The sequence below is a fragment of the Hemiscyllium ocellatum genome, chromosome 22, assembly GCF_020745735.1.
Source record: "Hemiscyllium ocellatum isolate sHemOce1 chromosome 22, sHemOce1.pat.X.cur, whole genome shotgun sequence".
NCBI lineage: Eukaryota > Metazoa > Chordata > Chondrichthyes > Orectolobiformes > Hemiscylliidae > Hemiscyllium > Hemiscyllium ocellatum.
The window spans coordinates 57,122,311-57,148,719 of NC_083422.1; the positions used below are offsets into that span (position 1 = coordinate 57,122,311).

Here is a 26,409-nt window from a genome sequence, read left to right on the forward strand (position 1 = left end):
TGTCTGTCTCTGTCTGTGTCTGTGTCTGTGTCTGATGTGTCTGTGTCTGTCTCTGTCTGTGTCTGTCTCTGTTAGTCTGTGTCTGTGTCTGTCTCTGTCTGTGTCTGTCTCTGTGTCTGTGTCTGTCTCTGTCTCTGTCTCTGTCTCTGTTAGTCTGTGTCTGTGTCTGTCTCTGTCTGTGTCTGTGTCTGTCTCTGTCTGTGTCTGTCTCTGTCTCTGATGTGTCTGTCTCTGTCTGTGTCTGTGTCTGTCTCTGTTAGTGTGTGGCTTGTCTGTGCCTTAACTTGCTTTCACACCCCCTCCATTTCTCTGTCTTTTATTTTTCCTTCCACCTTGAGCTAGCGTTTCACCAGCACCTGCAAGTTCCCCTGCAAGACAGACATCACCCCACTCAAGGGCAATTAGGGATGGGCAGCAAATGCTGGCCTAGCCAGAAGTATCCACATCTGCCACTGAACTAAAAGAAAGGTTTAGAACTGTATCACATCAGAGCAGTTATGGTGCAGTGGTAGTGTCCTTACCTGTGGACCAGGAGGCTGGGGTTCAAGATGCACCGGCTCCAGAGGCTGATTAGAATCTATCGAGGACAGTATCCCTGCTGGTTCACTGTTACTGGGACTGTCTCCTGAACATGACTGTGGATGTATGTGACTCTTACCGCCCATCACCAAATCATCATCTCCCAGACCATCCACAACTTCATCCCCTCTGGGGATCTCCCATCCTCAGCCTCCAAACTCATAGTCCGAGACCCTGCACTGCCCCGTTCTACCTCCTACCTGATGAAGGGCTTATGCCCGAAACGTCGATTTTCTTGCTCCTTGGGTGCTGTCTGAGCAGCTGGGCTTTTCCAGCACCAGACTCTCGGTGGATGTACAAACCTAATCTCACTGTCGTGGTCCAATAAGATGCTCACCCGCACCTTCTCAGGGCCACTCTGGGATACTTGCAGGACCTGCCACACCCACATCCTCGGAATGAACAGAACGTGACCCAGTGGTGCTCCTACACCCAGCGTGGGAGATCACTGTCTTTGTGGCCGTCCCCTCGTGATAAACTGCCGTTTCCATGGAATCACAAAGTGAAATGTCCCTGAGCAATTTTGTCAAGGAACGCAAACTGTTCCCATGGAAACAGTGACTCACAATCAAATGGAAATGATCTACAGGATGGCTCTAGTTATAGCCAGGATGCCCATGGTTCTCACTGTGTGCTCATGGGTATTCCTGGATTAAAGTCCATCCCGGAGAGAACAGGGGCAATCTGGTTATAAAGGCAAAGGCCGAACCTAATGATGTGGAACCGTGAGTTCAGATTCCATTGCCTTTAACAAATAAATATGGAATTGGATCAGTGATGGTGCCCATGAATTCCCCTCTGATTAAATTATGCTATTTAAGGCAGGAACCCTGATGAATGTGCAACTTCAGATCCACAGCAATTCTTAACTACTCTCTGAAATGGCCGAATAATCTACACCATTAAGACCATAAGACATAGGAGCAAAACTTAGGCCATTCAACCCATCGAGTCTGCTCTGCCATTCAATTGTGGCTGATAGGTTTCTCAACCCCATTCTCCCACTTTCTCCCCACAACCCTTGACAATCAAGAACCTACCTATCTCTGGCTTAAATATACACAATGACTGGCCTCCACAGCCTTCAGTGGCAATGTATTCCATAGAGTCACCACACTCTGGCTGAAGGGCATTAAGGGCAATTGGCAGTTAGTGAAGTTTGAATTTGATAAAATCTGGACTTTATATAATTGGGAGGGAGTTACCCAGCGAGTCCTCAACATTGATTCCAGACCCCATGAGGTCTCATGGCTTCAGGTTAGACATGGGCATGGAATCCTCCTGCTGATTACCACGTACTGTCCTCCCTCAGTTGATGAATCAGTTCACATCCGTGTAGAGCAACAATTGGAGGAAGCACTGAGGATGGCAAGGGTGCAAAATGTACTCTGAGTGGGGGATTTCAATATCCACTGTTTAATCCCAGCAGCATTACAGATTGAGCTGGTCAGGTCCTAAAGGACCCAACTGCTAGACTGAGTCAGCGGCAGGTGGTGAGGGAACCAATAAAGAGCATAACCTCGTCCACGCCACAGATATACCTGTCCATGACAGTCAGAGTGACGGATCATCTCTGCATTGAGTAAATCCTCCAGCATCTTGTGTGATTTTGAATACCAGGCTAAAACAGGGCAGACCTGGCACCTCAGATGGCCCCTAGGGTCCTTAAGAAGCAACCACATTGCGGTGGGTCTGGAGTCACATGTAGGCCAGACCAGGTAAGAATGGCAGTTTCCTTCCCAACCATCAACAATAATAATGTCATCATAATTTCTTAACTCCAGATTATTTTAAAAATTGAATTTAATTTCCACCAGCAAGATTTGAACCCAGGTCCCCAGAACAACAACTGAGTCCCTGGATTAACAGTCTAGTGATAATACCACCAGGCTATCACCTCTTCTGCTATTTGACATACTATGGGCTGGTGTTACAGTGTCATCAGATTGACAACTTTCTGAAATCTGACACTCCAGAACGAGTTGTGCCCCGAGCCAAGTTGTTCCAGTGCAACCACAATCACTCTCCTGGCATCTATTGGACAATGTGAAAAGTTGGTGAAGAACCCTCTACATAAAAAGCAGGATAAATCCAACCCAGCCAATTACTGCCCCATCAGTCTACTCTCAGCCATCAGTAAAGTGATGGAAGGGGTCATCAACAGGGTTATCAAGCAGCACCTGCTCAGCAATAACCTGCTCAGTTTGGGTTCCCCCAGACCCACTCAGCTGCTGACCTCATCACAGCCTTGATCCAAACATGGACGAAAGAGCTGAATTCCTGAGGGGAGGGGAGAGTGATAGACCTTGACATCAAGGCTGCATTTGACCGTGTGTGACATCACGGAGCCCCCTTAAAGCTGGAGTCAGCAAGGTGAAGGGTTTTGATGAAGGATCCCGGCTCAAAACATTGATATTCCTGCTCCTCTCATGCTGCCTGACCTGCTGTGCCTTTCTAGCCCCACTTTTATCAACTTCAACAAGATGTGGACAATATCCAGGCTTGGACTAACAAGTGGCAAGTAACATTTGTGCCACACATACACCAGGTAATGACCATCTCCACCAAGGGAAAATCAAATCATCACCTTCAGATATTGACTGGCATTCCTATCACTGAGTCCCCCAGTAACCACACACAGTGAGTTACCATTGACTGGAAGCTGAAAGAAACTAACCACATAAACACAGCGGCGACAACAGCAGGTTAGAGACTAGGAATACTGCAACAAGTAACTCACCTCCTGACTCAGCAAAGCCCATCCACCATCTACAAGGTGTAGGTCAGGAGTGTGATGGAATATTCCTCACTTGCCTGGATGGGTGCAGCTCCAACAACACCAGGAAGCTTGACACCATCCAGGACAATACAGTCCACTTGATTGGCACCACATCCACAAACATCCCCTCCCTCCACCAACGATGCTCAGTAGCAGCAGTGTGTACTATCTACAAGCTGCACTTCAGAGATTCACCAACGATCCTCAGACAGCACCTTCCAAACCAACAACCACTTCCATCTCGAAGGACAAGGACAGCAGATCCATGGGAACACCACCTTTGCAAAATCCCTTCCAAGTCATTCACTATCCTGACTTGGAAATATATCATCTCAATATACCATCATCTCCCAGACCATCCATAACCTCATCACCTCAGGGGATCTCCCACCCACCGCCTCCAACCTCATAGTCCCACAACCCCGCACTGACCGTTTCTACCTCCTGTCCAAAATCTACAAACCTGACTGCCCCGGCCGACCCATTGTCTCAGCCTGCTCCTGTCCCACCGAACTCATCTCTGCATACCTCGACACGGTCCTGTCCCCCTTAGTCCAAGACCTCCCCACCTACGTTCGGGACACCACCCATGCCCTCCACCACCTCCATGATTTTCGTTTCCCCAGACCCCAACACCTTATCTTCACCATGGACATCCAGTCCCAATACAGCTCCATCCCCCATCACGAAGACCTCAAAGCCCTCTGCTTCTTCCTTTCCTGCCGAACCAACCAGTATCCTTCCACGGACACCCTCCTTTGACTGACTGAACTGGTCCTCACTCTGTACAACATCTCTTTCCAATCCTCCCACTTCCTCCAAACCAAAGGAGTAGCCACGGGAACCCACATGGGCCCCAGCTATGCCTGCCTCTTCGTCAGATATGTGGAACAGTCCATCTTCCGCAGCCACACTGGCACCAACCCCACCTTTTCCTCCACTACATCGATGACTGTATCGGCACTACCTCGTGCTTCCACAAGGAGGTTGAACAGTTCATCCACGTTACCAACACCTTCTACCCCGACCTCAAATTTACCTGGACCGTCTCAGACTCCTCCCTCCACTTCCTAGACCTCTCCATTTCTATCTCGGGTGACCGAATCAGCACAGACATTTACTATAAACCGACCAACTCCCACAGCTACCTGGACTACACCTCCTCCCACCCTGCCCCCTGTAAAAACGCCATCCCATATTCCCAATTCCTTCGCCTCCGCCGCATCTGCTCCCAGGAGGACCAGTTCCAATACCGAACAACCTAGATGGCCTCCTTCTTCAAAGACCGCAATCTCCCCTCAGGCGTGGTTAACGATGCTCTCCACCGCATCTCCTCCACTTCCCACTCCTCTGCCCTTGAGCCCCACCCTCCCAATCGCCACCAGGACAGAACCCCACTGGTCCTCACCTACCACCCCACCAACCTCCAGATACATCGTATCATCCACCGTTATTTCCGCCACCTCCAAACGGACCCCACCACCAGGGATATATTTCCCACCCCTTCCCATCAGTGTTCCGGAAAGACCACTCCCTCCGTGACTCCCTCGTCAGGTCCACACCCCCCACCAACCCAACCTCCACTCCCAGCACCTTCCCCTGCAACTGCAAGAAATGCAAAACTTGCGCCCACACCTCCCCCCTTACTTCCCTTCAAAGCCCTAAGGGATCGTTCCATATCCACCACAAATTCACCTGCACCTCCACACACATCATTTACTGTATCCGCTGCACCCAATGTTGCCTCCTCTACATTGGGGAGACAGGCGGAACGTTTCAGAGAACACCTCTGAGACACCTGCACCAACCAACCCAACCACCCCGTGGCTCAACACTTCAACTCCCCCTCCCACTCCGCCAAGGACATGCAGGTCCTTGGCCTCCTCCATCGCCAGACCATGGCAACACGGCACCTGGAGGAAGAGCGCCTCATCTTCCGCCTAGGAACCCTCCAACCACAAGGGATGAATGCAGATTTCTCCAGCTTTCTAATTTCCCCTCCCCCCACCTTTTCTCAGTCCCAACCCTCGGACTCAGCACCGCCTTCTTGACCTGCAATCTTCTTCCCGACCTCTCCGCCCTCTCCCCTTCTCCGGCCTATCACCCTCACCTTGACCTCCTTCCACCTATCACATTCCCAATGCCCCTCCCCCAAATCCCTCCTCCCTACCTTTTATCTTAGCCTGCTTGGCACACCCTCCTCATTCCTGAAGAAGGGCTTATGCCCGAACGTCGATTCTCCTGCTCCTCGGATGCTGCCTGACCTGCTGTGCTTTTCCAGCAACACATTTTTCAGCTCTGATCTCCAGCATCTGCAGTCCTCACTTTCTCCTTGGAAATATATCACCATTCCTTCATTGTTGCTGGGTCAGAGTCCTGGAATTTTCTCCCTAAGGGCATTGTGGGTGAACCTACAGCACATGGACTGCAGCGGTTCAAGAAGGCAGCTCATCCCCACCTTCTCAAGGGACAATGTGTCCTGCCCAGAACATGCCCTCGAATATGTGCTGATTACTCATTTTGGTGATTAGTATCTTTACATTATTTGCCCGGGCTGTTTTATGATGAGAAGGTTGATCTATGGACAGCCTGCACTCTAACCTCATCGTTATTACCAGGACAGGCTGATGATGCCCATATCCTGAAACAAAATTGTAAAATAGTGAGGTTTACCTGCACCAGGAGCAGGGTTCATTTTCAGCACATTTCATACACAACTGTCCCTTTATTTCTTAGCGAGAGGTTTTTCCCATGAGGCACATTCTTGCATTAAGAATAGAATAATAATGAAGGCGGGAGATTAAACTGTGAGCACAAATATTCCCCAATTAACTCCATTGGCAAAAGAGAGTTGAATTTCACCAGACATATTTGAAATATGAGCAACTTCAGGGGTCGATTACACCTAACTGAATCGGATGCATTGTTTCCCTGCTTTTGATTGGTCACGCCTACTTTTGGAGATCCATTAAGGATTACGGAGATGCTTGTCACCAGTGGGATCTTGGGGAACCGTTTGGGAAGGGTGGACCTCTCGAGTGACATTTTAAGGATTAGGCCTTGTTCAGAGCAGGCTGTCTGATTGGGATGTATCCCTTCCTTTCTCAGGCCCCAGTCTCTGAAAGTCCTCTGAAAGGCCTCAGCTCCCTCTCAGTCCCCTTCTTTAGTTTTGTCTTTCAGTTTAATGCCTTGCTGGGACACATCCAACCCTAATGTGTTCTCTGTTCTGTCAGACAAGTATCTGTTATCCTGGTGAACAAATGTGTGGTCGGACCTGTTACTGTCCACACCCAGATGGATTGGCCTGAGGGAGTTGGAGTTGAGGAGGTGACGGTCACCACACAGATCAGTTTCTGTTGTAACGGTGGCCACACACTCTCTGTCTGCCCCCTCACCATAGTATTGGATCCTGCTCAAGTCTGCTGCTGCCCTGCATGGCTTTGTCATTGGATGGTTTGCAGGGGCCAGTTACTCTTCAGGGCTGAATGTGAAACTGTATTCTCAGATATAGTGTAGGCCCTTCAGCCCCTCTCCGATACCCTGTCATTCAACATGATCAATAAAGCGGTGGGAGGGGTGCAGGAGCAGAGAGTCCTGGGTGTATGGGTGCACAGATCACTAATGGTTCCAGGACAGATAGAGAGAGCAGTGCATTATCTTTATTCTCTTGTGGGATGCAGGCATCGTTAACTGGCCAGCATTTATTACCCTTCCCTAACTGCCCTACTAAATAAAGTGCCCTCAGCTTTATGAATAAGGGTATAGAGCAAGGAGGTGATGTTGGCTATGAATAAGACACTTGTTAAACCTCACCTGGGAGTACTGGGTAATGTCGTGGCCACCACATTATAGGAAAGATGTGAGGGTGCACAGAAACAATTTCCAAGAATGGTCCCAGGAACAAGAAATTTCATTGACTTTATCTCCCCCTAAAACTATTTGTATTTAAATTTGTGTGTTTCCCTTTGATGTTTGAGTTTTGTTGCAGGGACTGTCAATTCAATTTGTTTTAATTTGCCAACTGCTATATTTATTTAAAATAAATAAATCCTCGTTTTAAGAGGACGGGCAGGAGGTGCTGGCCTTAATGCTAACACCCAGATCCCATGAAAGATTGATAATAAAATGGGAGGGGGCTTTTACCGTACCTACACAAGCAGGCTTTCACTCTACAAATCCCAGGGTAACAATTGTCCTTCCAACACAGGGAGCCTGCCCACTGCCCCCTAACTAGACAGTGAGCTCAGTCCCTGGATATTAATACACCAACCCAACTGCGTTGAGAGTGTTCCGTTGAAAGATGGGATATTTTACTCTAGGCTGCCTGGTTCAGTGACATGCTTCGCCTTGCAGATCATGAAAAAGAAACAACAGCACACAAATATGAACAAAACATCCCAAAATTACTCTGTGCATTAGTGCTATGCAAACTCACCCCCAGTTACCCCAACATTCCTCTCTGTAATATCTTCACAGATGGGTTCCCAGCTCTGATTGGTTACATTCCTGGTAGTTTCATCACAGAGCTGAAACCTCCCCACTCTCTTGTCATTGGTCCATTCTCCTGCTGCACAGCCAATTAGAAAGGGAGCTGCTTCTCCATTACCCAATGGGATCAATCCTAGGTTTTATTGGGCAAGATATTGTCCCTCATGACCAATGGTTTTAGACTGCAATTCATCTTAAAAAGAATGACAGAACATAATGCATTGGGGTTAATTCCTTTACAGTTTTTCTTGTAGCAGCCTGGACATATCTCTTCAACAGTGGGACATCAAAACTGGTAACATTCAGGTTGACCTATAGAAAGGATCAGATTGATGATGAGGTTGCTCTTAGTGGGTTGCAAGTGTTTAATGGGGGAAAATGTGACACTGGCAGGAGGTGGTGTCTGGTTGGAAGACATCAGAGATTGCTAAAAATGACCTGTCCCCTTTGCAAGAAGGGAAAAGGGGTTCTCAGATTGACCCCCAAACAGACATCCCAGAGGAAGGTGAGGTGGTTATCTCTGTGATTTCACTAATTGTTACTCCTTCTCCTCCACATTAATAAAGGCAAAATATCGAAATCTCCGCTGTTTGCCAGTACACCCTTGCCAGCATCCGGAAGGCATTTGAAGGGCAGTATAAAGAAGATCAGGAATCGCCGCGCTGGTGGTCTCGGTACATGGGCAGACTTCCAGACCCTCGCCCAGGATCGGTAAGACTCTTCAACAGCACTATGAAAATAGCAGCTGCTCATCTTCCTTTCCCCTCAGACTCACACCACGCAACAGCTGGAGGCGGAAAAACAGAGGTTCAGGTATAAAACATAGGAGCTGAAGTAGGCCATTCAGCCCATTGAGTGTGCTCCTCCATTCAACAAGACCATGGGGCTGGTCTGATAATCCTCAACTCTACTTTCCTGCCTTTTCCTCATAACTCTCAATGCCCCTTCCTGATTAAAAATCTGCCTTGAACAGAATTAATGGCTGACCTCAACAGCTCCATGCAGTAAAGAATTGCGCAGATTCACTCCTCTCTGAGAAAAATTCCTCCTCATCTCTGGATAGCACTCCTATTCTGGTCCTAAACGGGAAAGCAACTTTTTTTAGATTAGATTACTTACTTTGTGGAAACAGGCCCTTCAGCCCAACAAGTCCACACCGACCCACCGAAGCACAACCCACCCATACCCCTACATTTACCAATTACCTAACACTACGGGCAATTTAGCATGGCCAATTCACCTGACCCGCACATCTTTGGACTGTGGGAGGAAACCGGAGCACCCGGAGGAAACCCACGCAGACACGGGGAGAACGTGCAAACTCCTCACAGTCAGTCGCCTGAGGTGGAAATTGAACCTGGGTCTCTGGCACTGTGAGGCAGCAGTGTTAACCACTGTGCCACCGTGCCGCCCACAAACTTCTCCACATCCACCCTGTCAAGTCCCATCAGAATCTTGTCTCTGTTTCAATAAGGTCACCTCTCATTCTTCTTAATTCCAATGAACACAGGCCCAACCATGGAGACAGTGGGGACTGCAGATGCTGGAGATCAGAGTCGAGAATGCGGCGCAGGAAAAGCACAGCAGGTTCGGCAGCATCCGAGGAGCAGGAGAATTGATGTTTCAGGCACAAGCCCTTCATCAGGATTCCTGTGCTTTTCCATCGCCACACTCTCAACACAGGCCCAACCTACTCAATCTCTCCTCAAAGAAAAGTCCCTCCCTCCCCATTGCCAATGTAGTAAACCTTCTCTGGACTTCCTTCTTGGCAGCAGGTCATGCCTTAAGTCTAGGACCCAAAACTGTTCACAGTATTTCAGCTGAGATCTGACCTATACCTTGTATAGTTTTAGTAAAACCTCCCTACTTTTATAGTCTATTTCCTTTGAAATAAAGGCTAACATTTCACGTGCTTTCCCTATTATCCACTGATCTTCAAGAAGGGGTGGCCCGTTAGGGTGGCACGGTGGCACAGTGGTTAGCACTGCTGCCTCACAGCTCCAGAGACCTGGGTTCAATTCCCACCTCAGGCAACTGACTGTGTGGAGTTTGCACATTCTCCCCGTGTCTGCGTGGGTTTCCTCCGGGTGCTCCGGTTTCCTCCCACAGTCCAAAAATGTGCAATTCAGGTGAATTGGCCATGCTAAATTGCCCGTAGTGTTAGGTGCAGGGGTAAATGTAGAGGAATGGGTCTGGGTGGGTTGCGCTTCGGCGGGTCAGTGTGGACTTGTTGGGCTGAAGGGCCTGTTTCCACACTGTAAGTGATCTAATGATCTAATCTTGTGATTTATGCATATAGACTCCCCCAATCCCTCCTGTCATCGTTCTTCATTTAAATAATATCCAGTTCCTCGATTCTTCCTCTCAAAATGCATTACCTCATATTTTGCCATGTTACAGTCAATCAGTCTTGTTTCACTCTCTCACTTACTCTGTCTACGGAGGAACCTCAATTACCTGAACAACACGCGCAGGGAGTATTTTGTTCAGATAATTGAATGTCCGGATAATTGAATGTCCGGATAATTGAATGTCCAGATAATTGAATGTTCAGATAATCGAATGCTGGATATCACAGTTTAGCCAAGTGTCAGGACCTTGCGATCTTGTCCGGATAATCAGAAATTCAGATAATCAAATGCTGGATAAGTGAGGTTCCTCTATATATCCCTCTTTGTGTCACCATCACTCCTTTCCACCTTGGCTACGGTACAGTCACTTTCCTGACCCAAGTCATTAGCATATATAAGATCAGAAGTCACATGACACCAGGTTATAGTCCAACAGGTGTATTTGAAATCATAGGCTTTCGGAACGCTGCTGCACCATCAGGTGAAGTCCACCGCACGCATCTTCACCTAAGGGTCCTGTCAAAACAAATCTGTTTTTCAAACAAATCACCTCCTGATTTTGAAACTGCAGATCACGCATTGACAATGCTATCCCCCTCCACGACACACTTTGACAGGAATTACATGGGTATGAGCAACATTGGGATGTTCTGAGCTCGTGAAAAATTGCCACATAAATGCCAATTTTCCTCTGGAATCAGAACCCAGCAAGGAACTGTATGATGGGAAGGAGACAGGCTGTTGTCACAATGCCTCTGTGACCTGGCTTCTTTCTATTGGTGATCTCCTCCTGCCCTTTGACACTATTATATCTCTGAGGAATCTCAGATTTTAATCAAAAAGCCATTGGCTTCCATTAAGCTGCTTGGGCTGTAAACTTAAGAATTCTCTTGTTTTTTTTTAACTTTCTGAATAGACTGGGCATGTTTTCTCTGGAGCGTCGAAAGCTGAGCGGTGACCTTATAGAGGTTTATAAAATCATGAGGGGCATGGATAAGATAAATAGAAGAAGCTTTTTCCCTGGGGTTGGGGAGTCCAGAACTAGAGGACATAGATTTAGGGTGAGAGGGGAAAGATATAAAGGAGACCTAAGGGGCAATCTTTTCACACAGAGGGTGGTACGTGTATGGAATGAGCTGCCAGAGGAAGTGATGGAGGCTGGTACAATTGCAACATTTTAAAGGCACCTGGATGGGTATATGAATAGGAAAGATTTGGAGGGATATGGGCCAAGTACTGGCAAATGGGACTATATTAATTTAGGGAGTCCAAAATGTGCAGGTTATGGTAGATTGGCTGTGTGAAATTGCCCAGAGGGATCAGGGATGTGTAGGTTAGATGCATTAGCCATGGGAAATGCAGGGTTACAGTGGGATGGTTCTGGGTTGAATGCTCTTAGGAGGGTTGGTGTGGACTTGTTGGGCTGAATGGACTGTTTCCACACTGTATGGTTTCTATGGATAGCTGGTCAGCATGGATGAGTTGGACTGAAGGATCTATTTCTGTGCTGCACAGCTCAATGAGTCTATGTGAGAGACTCTATCAAACCTATCTTACTGGGCCAAGTGTTTGATCAACTTCTGTAATATCTCCCTGTGTAACTCAGTGTTGAATTCCATCTGATAACACTTCATGGGGCATTTTACTTAGTTCAAGGTGATATATGAATGCAAGGGACTGGTGTTGACTGCTCTGGCTGTGTTTAACAGTGTATCACAGACGAGTTCAGGAGAAAGGGCTGGAATATATCCCTTGACCTGCCAGACATTGTGCTGGACTTTGTGAAGAAGCACCCCCTGATGGATGAAGAGGTCAGACCTGTGGGAGGACGTCCGCTGTTTATAAAGAGAAACGTGAACTACACCAAGATTGTGGTGGACTCAGTCACCGCACTGGATGGCAGGCAGTATGATGTGATGTTCATTGGCACAGGTAAGCATTACATAGAAACATACAAGATAGGAGCAGGAGGCTGTTCAGCCCTTCATGCCTACCCCGCCATTCATCACCATTGTGGCTGACCATCCAACTCAATAGCCTAACCCTGCTTTCTCCCCATAACCTTCAATCCCATTCACCCTAACTGCTATATCTAGCTGCCTTCCCCACCCCCCCGACCCCAAACCCCAGGTTCGGGAGACTCTCATCACGAGAAACATCATCTTTCCAGCGACACTGTCTGGTTCTGTCAGAATTCTTTAAGTCTCTATGAGATTCCCCCCCCCCCCATTCATCTGAACTCCAGCAAAATCGATCCCAACCTAATCAATCTCTCCTCATACATTGCTTTATCTTCCTTCCATAACTCCACAGCACCAGGATCAGACCATTGTATCATCAAACCTGCACTCCTGGACTTCAGTGAAAGTAAGAAATCTGAAACAAATGCTGGAGAAACTCAGAGTTGCTGCCAGACCTGCTGAGCTTTTCCAGCAACTTCTGTTTCTGTTTCTGATTTACAGCATCTACGGTTCAGCCAGGTTTGAGTGGTTCCAGCAGTTCCTCTGTGTCTGATTCAGGCCTTGAACATTTATCTAAGAAAGCAATAATTTAATGACCTCATAAAGAGGAATTGGAGCTGTCTCTTTGACCCTTTGAACATGCTCCACCATTAACAAGACCCTCTCTGACCTTGTATTTCTCCTCCACCTTCCTCCACTATCTCCCATATCCCTTAACACCCAAGAATCAATTCACATCTGTTTGCTCAATGATGAAGAATCCTCAGCCCATGAGGTGGGGAATTCCAAATATTCATAACCATCCGAGTATAGAAATTTCTCATTTCAGCCCTTATCCTATATTCCATTCCAGTCAATGTTCTATCTCTCGCCCCTTAAACTATTCTCCTCACTTTCCTGTACATGTTGTTGAGAGATGTTAATGTCCTGGGCATTGCTGCAGGTTTGGTTGGATGTGCTATGTGGAAAAATGCCGCAGACTTTCCTGTGTTGTTAAACGGGGTCAGTCTGTGCTGAGAAAGTTGTTATTCTGCATCATTTCCTCTGTGCTCTGTGTGAAATTGTTATTCAGCTGCAAGAAATGTGTGTGTGTGCCTGTCTGTGAGTGTCCCTGTCTGCGTCTGTCTGCGAGTGTCCCTGTCTGCGAGTGTCCCTGTCTGCGTCTGTCTGTGAGTGTCTGTAAGTGGATCTGTGGGTTTGACTGTCTGTAAGTGTGTCTGTGCATGTGTATATATGTGTCAGTGCGTGTGTCTGTGAGTGAGTGTGTGTGTATGTGTGTGTTTGTCTGTGAATGTGACTATGTTTGTGCATATATGTGTGTGTCTGTATGTGTGTGTGTGTGAGTGTGTGTTGTCTGTTTGTGTCTATGTGTGTGTCAGTGTGTATGTGTGTGGTGTATGTGTCTTTGTGTCTCTGTGTGACGGTGTCTGTACGTGTGTGTGTCTGTACGTGTGTGTGTCTGTACGTGTGTGTGTCTGTACGTGTGTGTGTCTGTAATGTGACTGATGTTTACTCTTTCTGTAGTTAATGGGTGGCTACACAAGGCAGTGACCATTGGCTCCCACACCCACATCATTGAGGAGATCCAGCTCTATGAGGAATCCCAGCCGGTGGAAAGTCTAGTACTCACCAGCACCCAGGTAAAACCTCAACCGTGTGAAGGTGTAAGTGAGTGCACACAGATTCTGTGATTAATGTGCGTGGTTAGTCTTGGCGCGGGGGAGAGGAGTGAGAATTGTGCAGGTTCTGGAACAGTCAGAGGACCTGTTTTACTATTAGCTGACCACCCGAGTGGTGAAAACTGAGAAATAACTTTACCCTCCCTCTTCCCCATCATGGGGGACACAACATTCTCCTAGTGAAGAAATCCAGCAAACTATTTATTATCCAGCACTGACCACACCAGGAGTGTCAGCTGATCAAGAGATCTACATCATCAATGTATAAACACACACTGGGTTATAAAAACACAATACATATCACTGTTATACTTCATTTACAGCATAAATCACTTCAATAATAATGCAACTTCGCCTTAAGTAAAATTTAATGGGAGCCTTCTCACTTACACCCTCCAGTGACTACTCGGACATTGAGAAGGTTGCAATAATCCAGTAGACCTCCGGGATTTCAGGGACATAATTTTTGCTGGGTTATCGAGAGTGCTGCTTCATTAAGGTGTTGGTTAAAACAATGTTTGTTGCAGTATATTAGACATTTCAACCTCTCTGACAGTCAAAACAAAGGACTGCAGGAGTAAGTTGCAATGGAAACATATGACTGCGTACTGGATTAGTTTTGCATGGTCATTGGATTGGAGAGAGGGGTTGGCAATGTTAACCTGGAGAATATTCAAGTGAGTAGATTAGATTAGATTACTTACAGTGTGGAAACAGGCCCTTCGGCCCAACAAGTCCACACCGACCCGCCGAAGCGCAATTCACCCATACCCCTACATTTACCCCATACCTAACACTACGGGCAATTTGGAACCCACAACTGCACATCTTTGGACCGTGGGAGGAAACCAGAGCACCCAGAGGAAACGCACGCAGACACGGGGAGAACGTGCAAACTCCACACAGTCAGTCGCCTGAGGCGGGAATTGAACCCGGGTCTCCAGCACTGTGAGGCAGCAGTGCTAACCACTGTGCCACCGTGCCGCCCATGGTGTCCATCAAAGTGAACAGTCCATCATAGAATACCATGGGTCATAATTTATCCTTTGGAAAACTTGTTCTTTTTATTCTTAACTCTTTTTCAATCCATTGACTCCATCGACACTTCCCACTGCCTCAGGAAACAACCAACATCATCAGAGACCCCTCCCACCCTGGGTATACTCTCTTCAACCTACGTTTGAAGACATGTACCGACAGATTCCAGAACAGCTTCTTCCCCGCTGTTATCAGACTGATGAAAGGACCTCTCATATATTAGAGTTGGTCTTTCTCTGAACCTTCTCTGTAGCTGTAATATTATATTTGGCATTCTGTTCTATCACCCTGAGGTACTTATGTAAGATAGGATTTGCCTAGGATAGCATGGAAAACAATACTTCTCACTGTATCTCAGTGCATGTGACAGGAATAAGGCTTTCACCCGAAACGTCCACCCTCCTGCTGCTTGGATGCTGCCTGATCTGCTGCGCTTTTCCAGCACCACATTCTTGACGGGCATAAGTCAAGTCAGTCTTGCTTATACGTGATTCCAGACCCAGATGTGGCCAACTTGCAAGGTCCCCTTTGGCTAGTGAGGCCATTGTTTCCAGGGCACCTTGGGATGGGCAATACTTGCTGGTCTTGACATTGGTGCCTGAGCTGAGGGTTCCACAGGAGGGATTTAGATTTGGCTGAGTCAGCACAGGCTGTTAAAGCACCGAGCCTCCAGGCAACCTTATGGTCTACTGAAGCACAACACTAACAATGCAAGAGCAGTCACATCAGTGAGAGAGTCAGGGACAAGCCCTGAGTTCCTGCAATGTTATTCAAACCCAGTCTGCAATTAAAAGGGAGAGAAAAGGTCAAACTGTTATTGCAGCCTGTTTATTATACACCTCAGCATTTTACAGCCCAATGGAAATTAATGCTAAAGTAGCACTCACCAGTAACACACTCTGTGTGGAATCATAGCATCCCTTTGATGGTGTGCCTCTTTTAATTACAGGGGATGCTGTATGTTGGATCACAGAGCAGAGTACTCCAACTCGCTGTGGCACAGTGCCAGAAGTACTCAACGTGCTTCGATTGTGTCTTGGCTCGGGATCCTTACTGTGCTTGGGACGGCAGTGTTTGCCGAGGGATTCAGCTGGACGAGGACAGGTACAGTGACGGCTGTCGGTAATACCCTTGTCTGATGTGTAATCTGTGGTGGCTTTCGGGTCAACCTTCTTAGGTAACTGATTGTGAGGCGACCCTGGCTTTTCCACAGTGAGACGTTGTGATCCGAAGCGCTCTGCCAAAGGGGCCAGTGGAAGTCAATTCAGTGGGAAGTGTCCAATGGTCAATTTTAATGAAAAGCTCAAAGAATGATGAAAGGTTACCGGGGGAGCGGGGGTGTGCAGGAATGTAGCATTCAAACCAGATGAGCCAATGGGCAGAGCAAGCTCAAAGAACCAAGTGACCGATGATTTTTCAGAGCTCCCGAGAAGAATTTGGAAGGCCATGTTGGAAAAGCAAGAGGGTGGGAATGATGGGATAGCCCTTCCAAAACCCATGATGGGCCATGTGACCTCTGTCTAGACTGTATGACTCTGTGAATGTTGAGATGCAGTGCATCCTAGAAAAAGGAGTATCTAAAAGGGTGTTTTAAAGAATATTGTGAGTACTTCTCATTCTCAGGTTATTCAGGAATATCCTACATAACACCGTCTTCCTCAGTATTGCCAGGGAAAGCTTGTATCACCTTTTTTAAATGTTATTGTAAGTTTGGAACATCGACAAAGCTGCGGGAGGGTGGACCAGTTTTCAACTAGGCAAAAGATTGCAAAATATCCAAGGAAGGTGGGAATCTATTAGAAATACTAGGTTCCTGTACATTGCAGAGATGTGGGCCCGACTGACTGGGCCTGCAGTTATTACCCAATATTTGGTGGAACATTGACAGTTAGATTAGATTCCCTACAGTGTGGAAACAGGCCCTTCAGCCCAACAAATCCACACCGACTCTCTAAAGAGCAACCCACCCAGACCCATTCCCCTACATTTACCCCTGACTAATCCACCTAACTATGGACAATTTAGCATGGCCAATTCACCTAACCTGCACATCTTTGGACTGTGGGAGGAAACTGGAGCACACCCACGCAGAAACAGGGAGAATGTGCAAACTCCACACAGACAGTTGCCTGAGGCGGGAATTGAACCCGGGTATCTGACGCCGTAAGCAGCAGTGCTAACCACTGAGCCACCCGTTAACTTTAGGATTTTTGGTCTTGCAGTTAGTTGAAACACTTTAGTCCTATTACCTTTTGATAGAATGTAGGACAGTACAAGACAGAAACAAGCCCTTTGGCCCATCATGCTTGTTCTGACCATGATACATTCTAAACTAATCCCATCTGCCTGCACATGATCTCTGTCCCTCTATTGTCTGCCTGTCGATATATCGATTTCAATGCCTTTTGAATTTTGTTCAGGTTCAGTTGGTTCTGCCATAAGGTGTATTTCTTCAACACAAATTGACTATAACGTGATTGAAGAATTTAGACTGTTATGTGTAGGATGTGAATTTTCCTTACTTGTATTGGCTATTACACAATTCCAATTAGTTTTCGTGGAGGTGCTTTTATGCAATTTTCTTATAACGTGAGATTGCATGGGAACGGAATTATCGCATTATATCAGAACGGACTGTATCTGCTCCAACCCCCCACCCTGCCGTCTCTGTATTCCAGTTACTTACCATCCTCTGTATAAAAAACTTGCTTCACACATCTTTAAACGTAACACCCCTCATCACAGCACCGAGAACGAAAAAGCGCTTCTGTTGTCTTGCTTTTGGTGGCATAGGAGAAAGTGAGGGCTGCAGATGCTGGAGATCAGAGTCGAGAGTGTGGTGCTGGAAAAGCGCAGCAGGTCAGGTAGCATTCGAGGAGCAGGAGAACCAGCGTTTCAGGCATAAACTCTACATCCTACTCCTGATGAAGGGCTCGTGCTTGAAACATCGATTCTCCTGCTCCTCGGATGCTGCCTGACCTGCTGCACTTTTCCAGCACCACTCTCTCGACTGGTTTTGATGACGTGCATTTTGACTGTGATCTTGAAACACACTAGTGCTAAAATACACCAGGTTAGTACCGACAGACCAGGGTTCACTCACACACTTTATCCCAGGAGCACACACAGACAGGAGCTGCAGTTAATTTTTGACCTTTTCTGTTGCACGTTTCTGGTAACACGAGGGGGGAAAGGATGTCTGCCTCAGATGGCACTCTGCTGAAAGAGAAAAGAGATAGTTAGCTTCCTTATTGTCTCTTCCTGTAACATCACTCCCCTGTTGGAGACACTGTATAGGTGTGACTTTCCCTTGAGCCCATGCAGAGCTTCTGTGGGGTTTTTTTTGTCTATAATGGTCTTGGTTTATGAAAGCCCATTTTGTATCTAAAAGCGAACAGTATCTGAGATACTTCAGGGTCCTGATCCATTGCAATGACATGGCAATATGTTCAAACATCAAAGGAGTCAACCTCGATGGGAGACAGCACAGGAAGGGACATTGTACCGCAGTGTATTTTATAATAATTTGTGAACAGTCCCTCATTGATCTTAACAATCAGAGAGTCCAGGAAAGTTGTCTAACAAGAATTGCTTGAATAGCAGCCTCACTGTTGCCTTTGGCAAACCTTTGACACTTGTGACAGTTTTCGAGATGATTACATGGAAAGTTTCCAGCAGGTTCCATGTGATCCAATCGCCCTGTCCTTCTAATCCTATTCTCCCATGTGGGCAGGTGTATTTTCTCTTCAACATATCAAAGGTACTTCCCCTCAGCTGCTCCCTTTCTGACTGTGACCATCTTCCTGTTGTCTGCGGAGAACAGCCCTTGAGCGTGTGTTTTTTAAAATTCTAACACAGGGTGAGGACATTGCCTCCTGGATCAGTTGTTATTGGCCATCTCCAGTTGCCCTTGAGCCGGTGATGATCTGCCTTCATGAACAGCTGTAGGTGGACCCACAGTGTCATTAGGGAGTGAATTCCAGGGTTTTGACCCAGTGACATTACCTTATACCTTCCTGAATAATGCAGGCACTGTCGATCTCCCTTTGCAATCTCTACGGCAATGCCTCAACCAATCAAAGTTGACCTGCCAACCAGTCAGAGCCGGAATATGCTGTAGTGTAAGCTGTTGTGAAAGGTTAAACTTGGCATTCTTGCATTGGTCCTGATGACTACTCAAGGAAGAGCTGCAGCAGTGGCGTACATATTCTGTGTAACCGAGTGCTAGAGTTTAAAAGTATAAAACTGAGCTCAGCATTCCAGGAAGTGACAAGGAAACTAGGAGCCAACACATAGTGAGACTTGCTGTTTATGTAAAATAGTTGGTGCCAAATCCAAATGTAACTCTCTGGTATTCCAGGAGAGCCTGACTGATGAACCACACTCCTCGAAATGACCCTGAGCTGTTTCATGGCCATTAATGTACCCTCAGGATAATTGGTCTGACACATGAATATTGGCAAGGTTAAATTGAGGTGGGGGGGTAGAGAGAGAAAAAGAGAGAGAGAGTGAGGGAAAGAGAGAGACAGGGAGAGAAAGAGGGTGAAAGAGAGAGGGGGAGAGAGAGAGAGAGAGAGTGAGAAAGAGAGAGAAGACAAAAGAGAGAGAGGGAATGAGAGAAAAAGAGAGGGTGAGAAAGAGAGAGGGAGGGGGAGAGAGAGAGAGATGTTTAGAATCATAACGAGTGGAAGGTTTGAGTTATACGGAGAGACTGGGACCTTTTTCACTGGAGCATAGGAGGCTGAGGGATGACCTTATAGAGGTTTATAAACTCATGAGGGGCATAGGTAAGGTGAATAAGGTAAAAACAATGCAGATGCTGAAAACCAGATTCTGGATTAGAGTGGTGCTGGAAGAGCACAGCAGTTCAGGCAGCATCCAAGGATCAGCAAAATCGACGTTTCGGGCAAAAGTCAGGGTCTTTTCCCCGGGTGGAGGTGTTCAAAACTAGAGGGCATTAGTTTAAGGTGAGGGGGGAAAGATATAAAAGGGACCTAAGGGGCAATTTGTTCACACTGAGGGTGGTATGTGTGTGGAATGAGCTGCCAGAGGAAGTGGTGGAGGCTGGTACAATTACAACATTTAAAAGTCAATTGGACAGGTACATGGATAGGAAAGATATAGAGGGATGTGGACCAAATGCTGGCAAATGGTATTAGTTCAGTTTAGGAAACGGGTCGACATGGACAAGTATGCTTCTATGACTATAATTTCAAGTTTGTTTGGTACACTGGGTGAAGAGATGATTTTGGAATTATTATTTCTTAACTGTGCGAGCTCGTCACTGGGGACTCTGCACGTCTGTTTATTTACATACATTTGGATGAGCTGGGAGTTAACACTTTATTGCATTAAACAGGCTATAGGAAAATAAACTGAGCTCCTGCACATGGACACGGGCCCAGTGATTCAGGGAGGTAGAATAATCGAGTAAAAAGGTCAGTCCATGTGGTGTGTGCGAGAACGCATGAAACTGAATTAAAGTTTAGTTTGCATTTGCTTTAGATGAGGACATTGATTTGGCCACTTTTGGAATACTGCGCGCCATTCTAGTCTTTGAGTAAAAAATGAGGTCTGCAGATGCTGGAGATCACAGCTGCAAATGTGTTGCTGGTCAAAGCACAGCAGGCCAGGCAGCATCTCAGGAATAGAGAATTCGACGTTTCGAGCATAAGCCCTTCATCAGGATGAAGGGCTTATGCACGAAACGTCGAATTCTCTATTCCTGAGATGCTGCCTGGCCTGCTGTGCTTTGACCAGCAACACATTTGCAGCCACCATTCTAGTCTCCCTCCTACAGGAAGGATGTTGTGAAACTTGCAAGGGTTCAGAAAAGATTGACAAGGATGTTGCCTGGGTTGGAGGATTTGAGCTACAAGGAGAGGCTGAATAGGCTGGTGCTGTTTTCCCTGGAGCATCAGAGGGGTGACCTTATAGAAGTTTATAAAATCATGAGGGGCATGGATAGGGTAAATAGAAGAAGTCTTTTCCCTGGGGTGGGGGACTCCAGAACTAGAGGGCATAGATTTAGGGTGAGAGGGAAAAGATATAAATGAGACCTAAGGGGCAACTTTTTCACACAGAGGGTGGTACATGGAAGGAATGAGCTGCCAGAGGAAGTGGTGGAGGTTGGTACAATTGCAACATTTAAGAGGCATTTGGGTAGGTATGTAAATAGGAAAGGTTTGGAGGGATATGGGTTGGGATATCTGGTCGGCATGGACAGGTTGGACTGTAGGTTCTGTTACCTTGCTGTACATCTCTATGACTCTATGACTTGCTATGAATGCACCCAGAGGGAACCAGTGGCAGTGTGCTAGCTTCAGCAAGAAACACAACCCAGTGTGGAGATCGTGCTGACCTATCAATGATGTTCTGTTGTTAGGGAGAATGTTGCTAGATTAAAAGGAGTATGTAAATTTGAACTTTGCTTGGTGTTTGTAATGAAGTCTTCCCAACCTTTCTGTCACGTGTAATTGTTTTTTATTCACTTGTGGGATGTGAACAAAATACTCCCCGCCTGTCTCATTAGGGTAATTGAGGTTGTTCTGTATTTGGAAATGCTCCTTTGTCATATAGTAGTGGGGCAGGATAATAGGACACAGAATTTATAGTAAAAGATGAAAGTGTCATACAACTGATGGGATGTATTGAACAACAATCTAGTTTTGTTCAACACATTGCATCTGTTGTATAACACTTTGCTCAGGAAAGCAGCTCACCCACCACCACAGACACTGACTAATAAGAATTGCTTGTCATTTCACTAATCCACTTTGTTCCCATACTACTGTTTCTATGCTGTGCTTGTGACAGTGTTTCAATGAAGAGCCACAGTAACTGAGGTCCAGTGTTTCATTTTCCTAGCACCTGACAGCCTTGTGAACTTAACACTGAGTTCAACCACTTCAGCGAACTTCAGTTATTCCTGAATTCAAATTCCAACCATCTTTCATGGTGGGATTCCAGCCCAAGTCCCTAAAACATTAGCAGGGTCTCTACATTAATAATCAAAGAGTGTGGCGCTGGAAAAGCACAGCAGGTGTGGCAGCTTCCGAGAAGCATTCCTGATGAAGGGCTTATACCCGAAATGATGATTCTCCTGCTTCTCGGAAGCTGCCTGACCTGCTGTGCTTTTCCAGCGCCACACTCTTTGATTATTAATCTAGAGACCCAGCTAATGTTTTAGGGACCTAGGCTGGAATCCCACCATGAAAGATGGTTGGAATTTGAATTCAGGAATAACCTGGGAATAAGACTCTAACGATGACCATGAATCCATTGTCAGGAAAATCCCATCTGGTTCACTAATGTCCTTCAGGGAAGGAAACTGCCATCCTCACCTGGTCTGGCCTACATGTGACTCCAGACCCACAGCCATGTGGTTGATCCTTAACTGCCCTCTGGGCAATTAGGGATGGGCAATAAACGCTGGCCTGGCCAGAGACGCCCTCATCTCGTGAGTGAATTAAAGAAAGCGATAAGGCATTATATCAGACATGTTGTCATTGAACGCTGCAGAACAGGTTCGTGGATTTACAGAGCCCTGACTTGTTGCTGTGTGTCTGTGTGTAATGGAAATCCCATTTTCTCTGGGATTTCCACTGACTGATCCTCTGCCGCATGGAATTTGGTGTTTGTAATAAATTGGGGAATTGCTAGCAGGGCAGTATTGAAAACAGGAGAATTAAGGGATTTCCGAAGGCATTCCGGTTGCCTGGGCAAAGCCTTGTTTGTTTAAAGTAGTTTGGTCGAGACTTGAGTTTGCAAAGCAGCCTGGGTGGTTACTGTCTGAGGCACTTTCCTTGGAGGGGGGGAGAGACAGAGAGACAGAGAGACAGAGAGACAGAGAGACAGAGAGACAGAGAGACAGAGAGACAGCGAGACAGCCAGAGAGAGAGAGAGAGAGAGAGAGAAGAGAGCTGAAACCAAAATAAACTATTGTATCCAAATTGGCAAGAATGTGCCTGGAGAGATCTTTATTGTGGTTCTGTGTAAGTCAGGTGAGAGTGAGTCAGCAACCTACTTTACATCTTAGTCAAAGGGGTTCCTGTGATGCACGGTAATGTCCGTACCTGCTCCATCTCTGAGCATGTTGAGCAAAATAAATACAGCTCTCCCAATGCTTTCACCTCCATGTAAATCTAAATGGGGCAGCACTACTGCCTCACAGCACCAGAGTTCGATTCCAGCCTCAGGCAACTGTCTGTGTAGAGTTTGCATATTCCCCCCACCCCGTGTCTGTGTGGGTTTGCTCTGGTTTCCTCCCAGAGTGCAGAGATGTGCAGGTAAGGTGGACTAGCCATGCTAAATTACCTCATAGTGTGCAGGAATGTAACGGCTGGGTGGATTAGCCATGGGAAATGCAGGGTTACAGGGATAGGATGTGGCGGTGAGTCTGGGTGGGATGCTCTTTGGAGGGTTGGTGCAGAGTCAATGGGCCGAATGGCCTGCTTCCACACTATATGGATTCTGGAAGTCTAACTGAGCCCTGGAGAGGACATTTTAAGGTCTGTGTATGATGCTATTCAGAAAGAGAGAGAGAAAGAGACAGAGGGTGGTGAATTTGGTAGGATCGAATGAATGAGTAAAAAAAGTGATATGGCATTATATCCGGCATGATCTCATTGATTGCTGCACATCAGGTTTGTGGATTTAAAAAGTCTCTCCTTGTCACTGTGTGTCTGTATTTAATGGAAATCCAGGCCAATTGACCCTCTGCGACCCAGGCTTTGTGATTGACACGGTGTTCCACACTGTAGGGGATTCTGTGATCCTGTAACAATGAGCTCACCACAGTCTCTCCAAATTCCATTTGTGTCTCCCTCCTGCATTGAGGGAGAATGGAATAAAGGTCACACTGATAAATCCGTTGAAAGGGAAGAGTGAGGAGCTTTGGGACATGAGCACTAGCCTAATCACAATTGCCTGATTCTGTACAGTCTATCATCGATCCCCTACAATGAGGAAAGGGGCCCTTCAGCCCATTGAATCCACACTGACCCTCCAAGGAGAATCCCACACTGTATCCTGATATTTCCCATGGCTAATTCACCTAGCCTGCATATCCCTGGACACTGTGTAGGACAATCTAGCATGTCAAATTCCCCCTGACCTGCACATCTTTGGATTGTGGTGGGAAACCCTCACAGACACAGGGGAGAACGTGCAAACTCCACACAGTCACCCGAGGTGGGAATCGAACCTGGGTCCCTGGCGCTGCGAGGCAGCAGTGCTAACCACTGAGCCACTGTGCCATCCTTTTAAGTCTCTTGTCAACCCAGACTGGACATCATCATTGTTGGAGAGTATGGATTGTCTGGCTTCTGGGAGATAGCTGATACACGTTGGGTGCCCAACACTGAGCCCTCTGAACAACTCAGGAACATGCAGGCTGTTTTTGGAAAGCAGGAGTCCTCAATGAGTCTTGATGCAAGTGTTCAAGGTTTGGATGTGGAACTAACAACAACGACACACAGTTCATAGAGCAGCGAGTTTAAATGCTGGGGAAAATAATGGAAAATGAGGAACATTGGCATAAATCAATGGGGCTTTTCTCACCTGTATAATATGTGGGCACCAAGCCCAATTATGAAAATGGTGCCTTTCCTGTCCAGAGGGGAGAAACCAGTGAAGAGAAATACTTGGGATGGAACATATTGGTCATACTGGGGCTGCATGTTGAGGTACACGTGACACGTCATGCCTCATTCACCAGTGTTACTGGTTCTTCCTTTTGTGTGGGTTTTTTGCAAGGGGTGGATCTCTAATCCTACTCCATCACACACACACACCACTTCGCCCCCCCCCTTCCCTCCTCCCCCCACCCCACTCTTCTGTTATCTCGGTAGCTCTGTGGAAAGTCTTCCCCTGGGCTTCTGCTGCTCCTACGCTCTCATTTCATCTCCTTCACCCCAAGTTTCTTTTCTCTGTCATAGGGCACAACTGATTCAAGACATTGTGACTGGGAAGAACAGGTGTACGGAGAGCAATCGAGTTGGTATGTTCCCTTTCACAGTTACGTGCGCGGTAATCCTTTCTGTAACTCGCGTCAGCCTGTGTTATCTGTCGCAGGAGAGAGAAACTGTAGATCAGGAATGTCATGTCTCTCTTGGAGTCATAGGGATGTACAGCACAGAAACAGACCCTTCGGTCCAACTTGTCCATGCCGACCCAGATATCCTAACCTAACATAGTCCCATTTGCCAGCATTTGGCCCATATCCCTCCAAACCCTTCCTATTCATATACCCATCCAGATGCCTTTTAAATTGCAATTGTACCAGCCTCCACCACTTCCTCTGGCAGCTCATTCCATACACGTACCACCCTCTGTGTGAAAACGTTGCCCCTTAGGTCTCTTTTATATCTTTCCCCTCTCACCCTAAACCTCTGCCCTCTAGTTCTGGACTCCCCCACCCCAGGGAAGAGACTTTGTCTATTTACCCTGTCCATGTCCCTCATGATTTTACACAAGTCAGCAGAGGCAATTCTCTCTCAGAGCCCGGTCATAAAACCTTGCTCCAGGGTCTGAACACCGAGATCAAGGCTTACATATCTAGTGCCATCTTTCAATAGAGACATTAAATAGAGGTGCCAGCTCACTGCCTGGCAGGATATAAAGCTGGAGAGTTGGACCTGGTGTCCTGGGCAATATTCATCCCTCAGTCAACATCATCCAATCAGATTACCCAGTCAGTGCCATGATGTGACAGCTAGCTGTGTGCTCATTGACAGCTCCATTCCTGACTTTACAAGAGTAACTCCACTTCAGAAGTTGGTTGTAAAGGCTTTGGGACATCCTGGAGGGTGCTACTGAAATGCAAGTCTTTGCTTCATTTGGGATAAGAACATAGGAACAGGAGTTCAGGTAATTCAGCACATCAAGTCTCCCCTCCTCATTAAATATAATCTCGACTGATCAAACAGTTTAATGTTTATTAGCCAGCCAACCCCATCCCCATAACCCTTTGGGCTAATGGAAGTCAGAAATCCATCATCTCCACCTTCAACACACTCCGAGATTGAGCTTGCACAGCCCCTTGTGAATTTGATTTCTTTTGACTGTTCACAGCCCAACCTAACAGAGAAAGGCAACTCGAAAGCAAATGGGATTAGATTAATTTTGGATATCTGATTGGCGTGGGTGAGTTGGACCGAAGGGTCGGTTTTTGTGCTGTACATCTCGATGACTCTATGACTATGGATGCACTGGTTTCAAAACTCTCGTTGCCCTGGCTGACCAAGTGGTTAATATTCCTGTCAACTTGACACGTCCATCAGTGAGAACCTGATAGGTTTTTTTCCCAACATTAACCCTATCTTTTCGGATCTCTGGTTCAAGAATAAGAGGACACTAACGTCATCGCAGAGTGAGGACATTCAGGGCAAGATCAGGAACCAACTTGCGTATTCGGTGCCTGAAGGAAAATTGAAATCAGAAACAGGGAACGTAATGTTTTAGCCTTGATCTCCCAGCTTTTATTTTATTAAACTCACAGACGTGGGCTTTGCTGGTTGGGCCAGTGTCTATTG

The 26,409-nt window shown here is 46.8% G+C and overlaps 1 protein-coding gene across 2 annotated transcripts in view; it reads left to right on the plus strand.

The window, feature by feature from the left end:
• Window positions 1-26,409, plus strand: part of sema4gb (sema domain, immunoglobulin domain (Ig), transmembrane domain (TM) and short cytoplasmic domain, (semaphorin) 4Gb) — a 173,563-nt gene that overhangs the window by 141,449 nt on the left and 5,705 nt on the right. For both annotated transcript variants that reach the window (XM_060842255.1, XM_060842256.1), the window contains exons 10-14: window positions 8,413-8,557; window positions 11,907-12,129; window positions 13,683-13,798; window positions 15,825-15,979; window positions 24,814-24,875. In XM_060842255.1, the coding sequence (XP_060698238.1) occupies window positions 8,413-8,557; window positions 11,907-12,129; window positions 13,683-13,798; window positions 15,825-15,979; window positions 24,814-24,875 (701 nt within the window). The remainder of the gene's footprint in view (window positions 1-8,412; window positions 8,558-11,906; window positions 12,130-13,682; window positions 13,799-15,824; window positions 15,980-24,813; window positions 24,876-26,409) is intronic.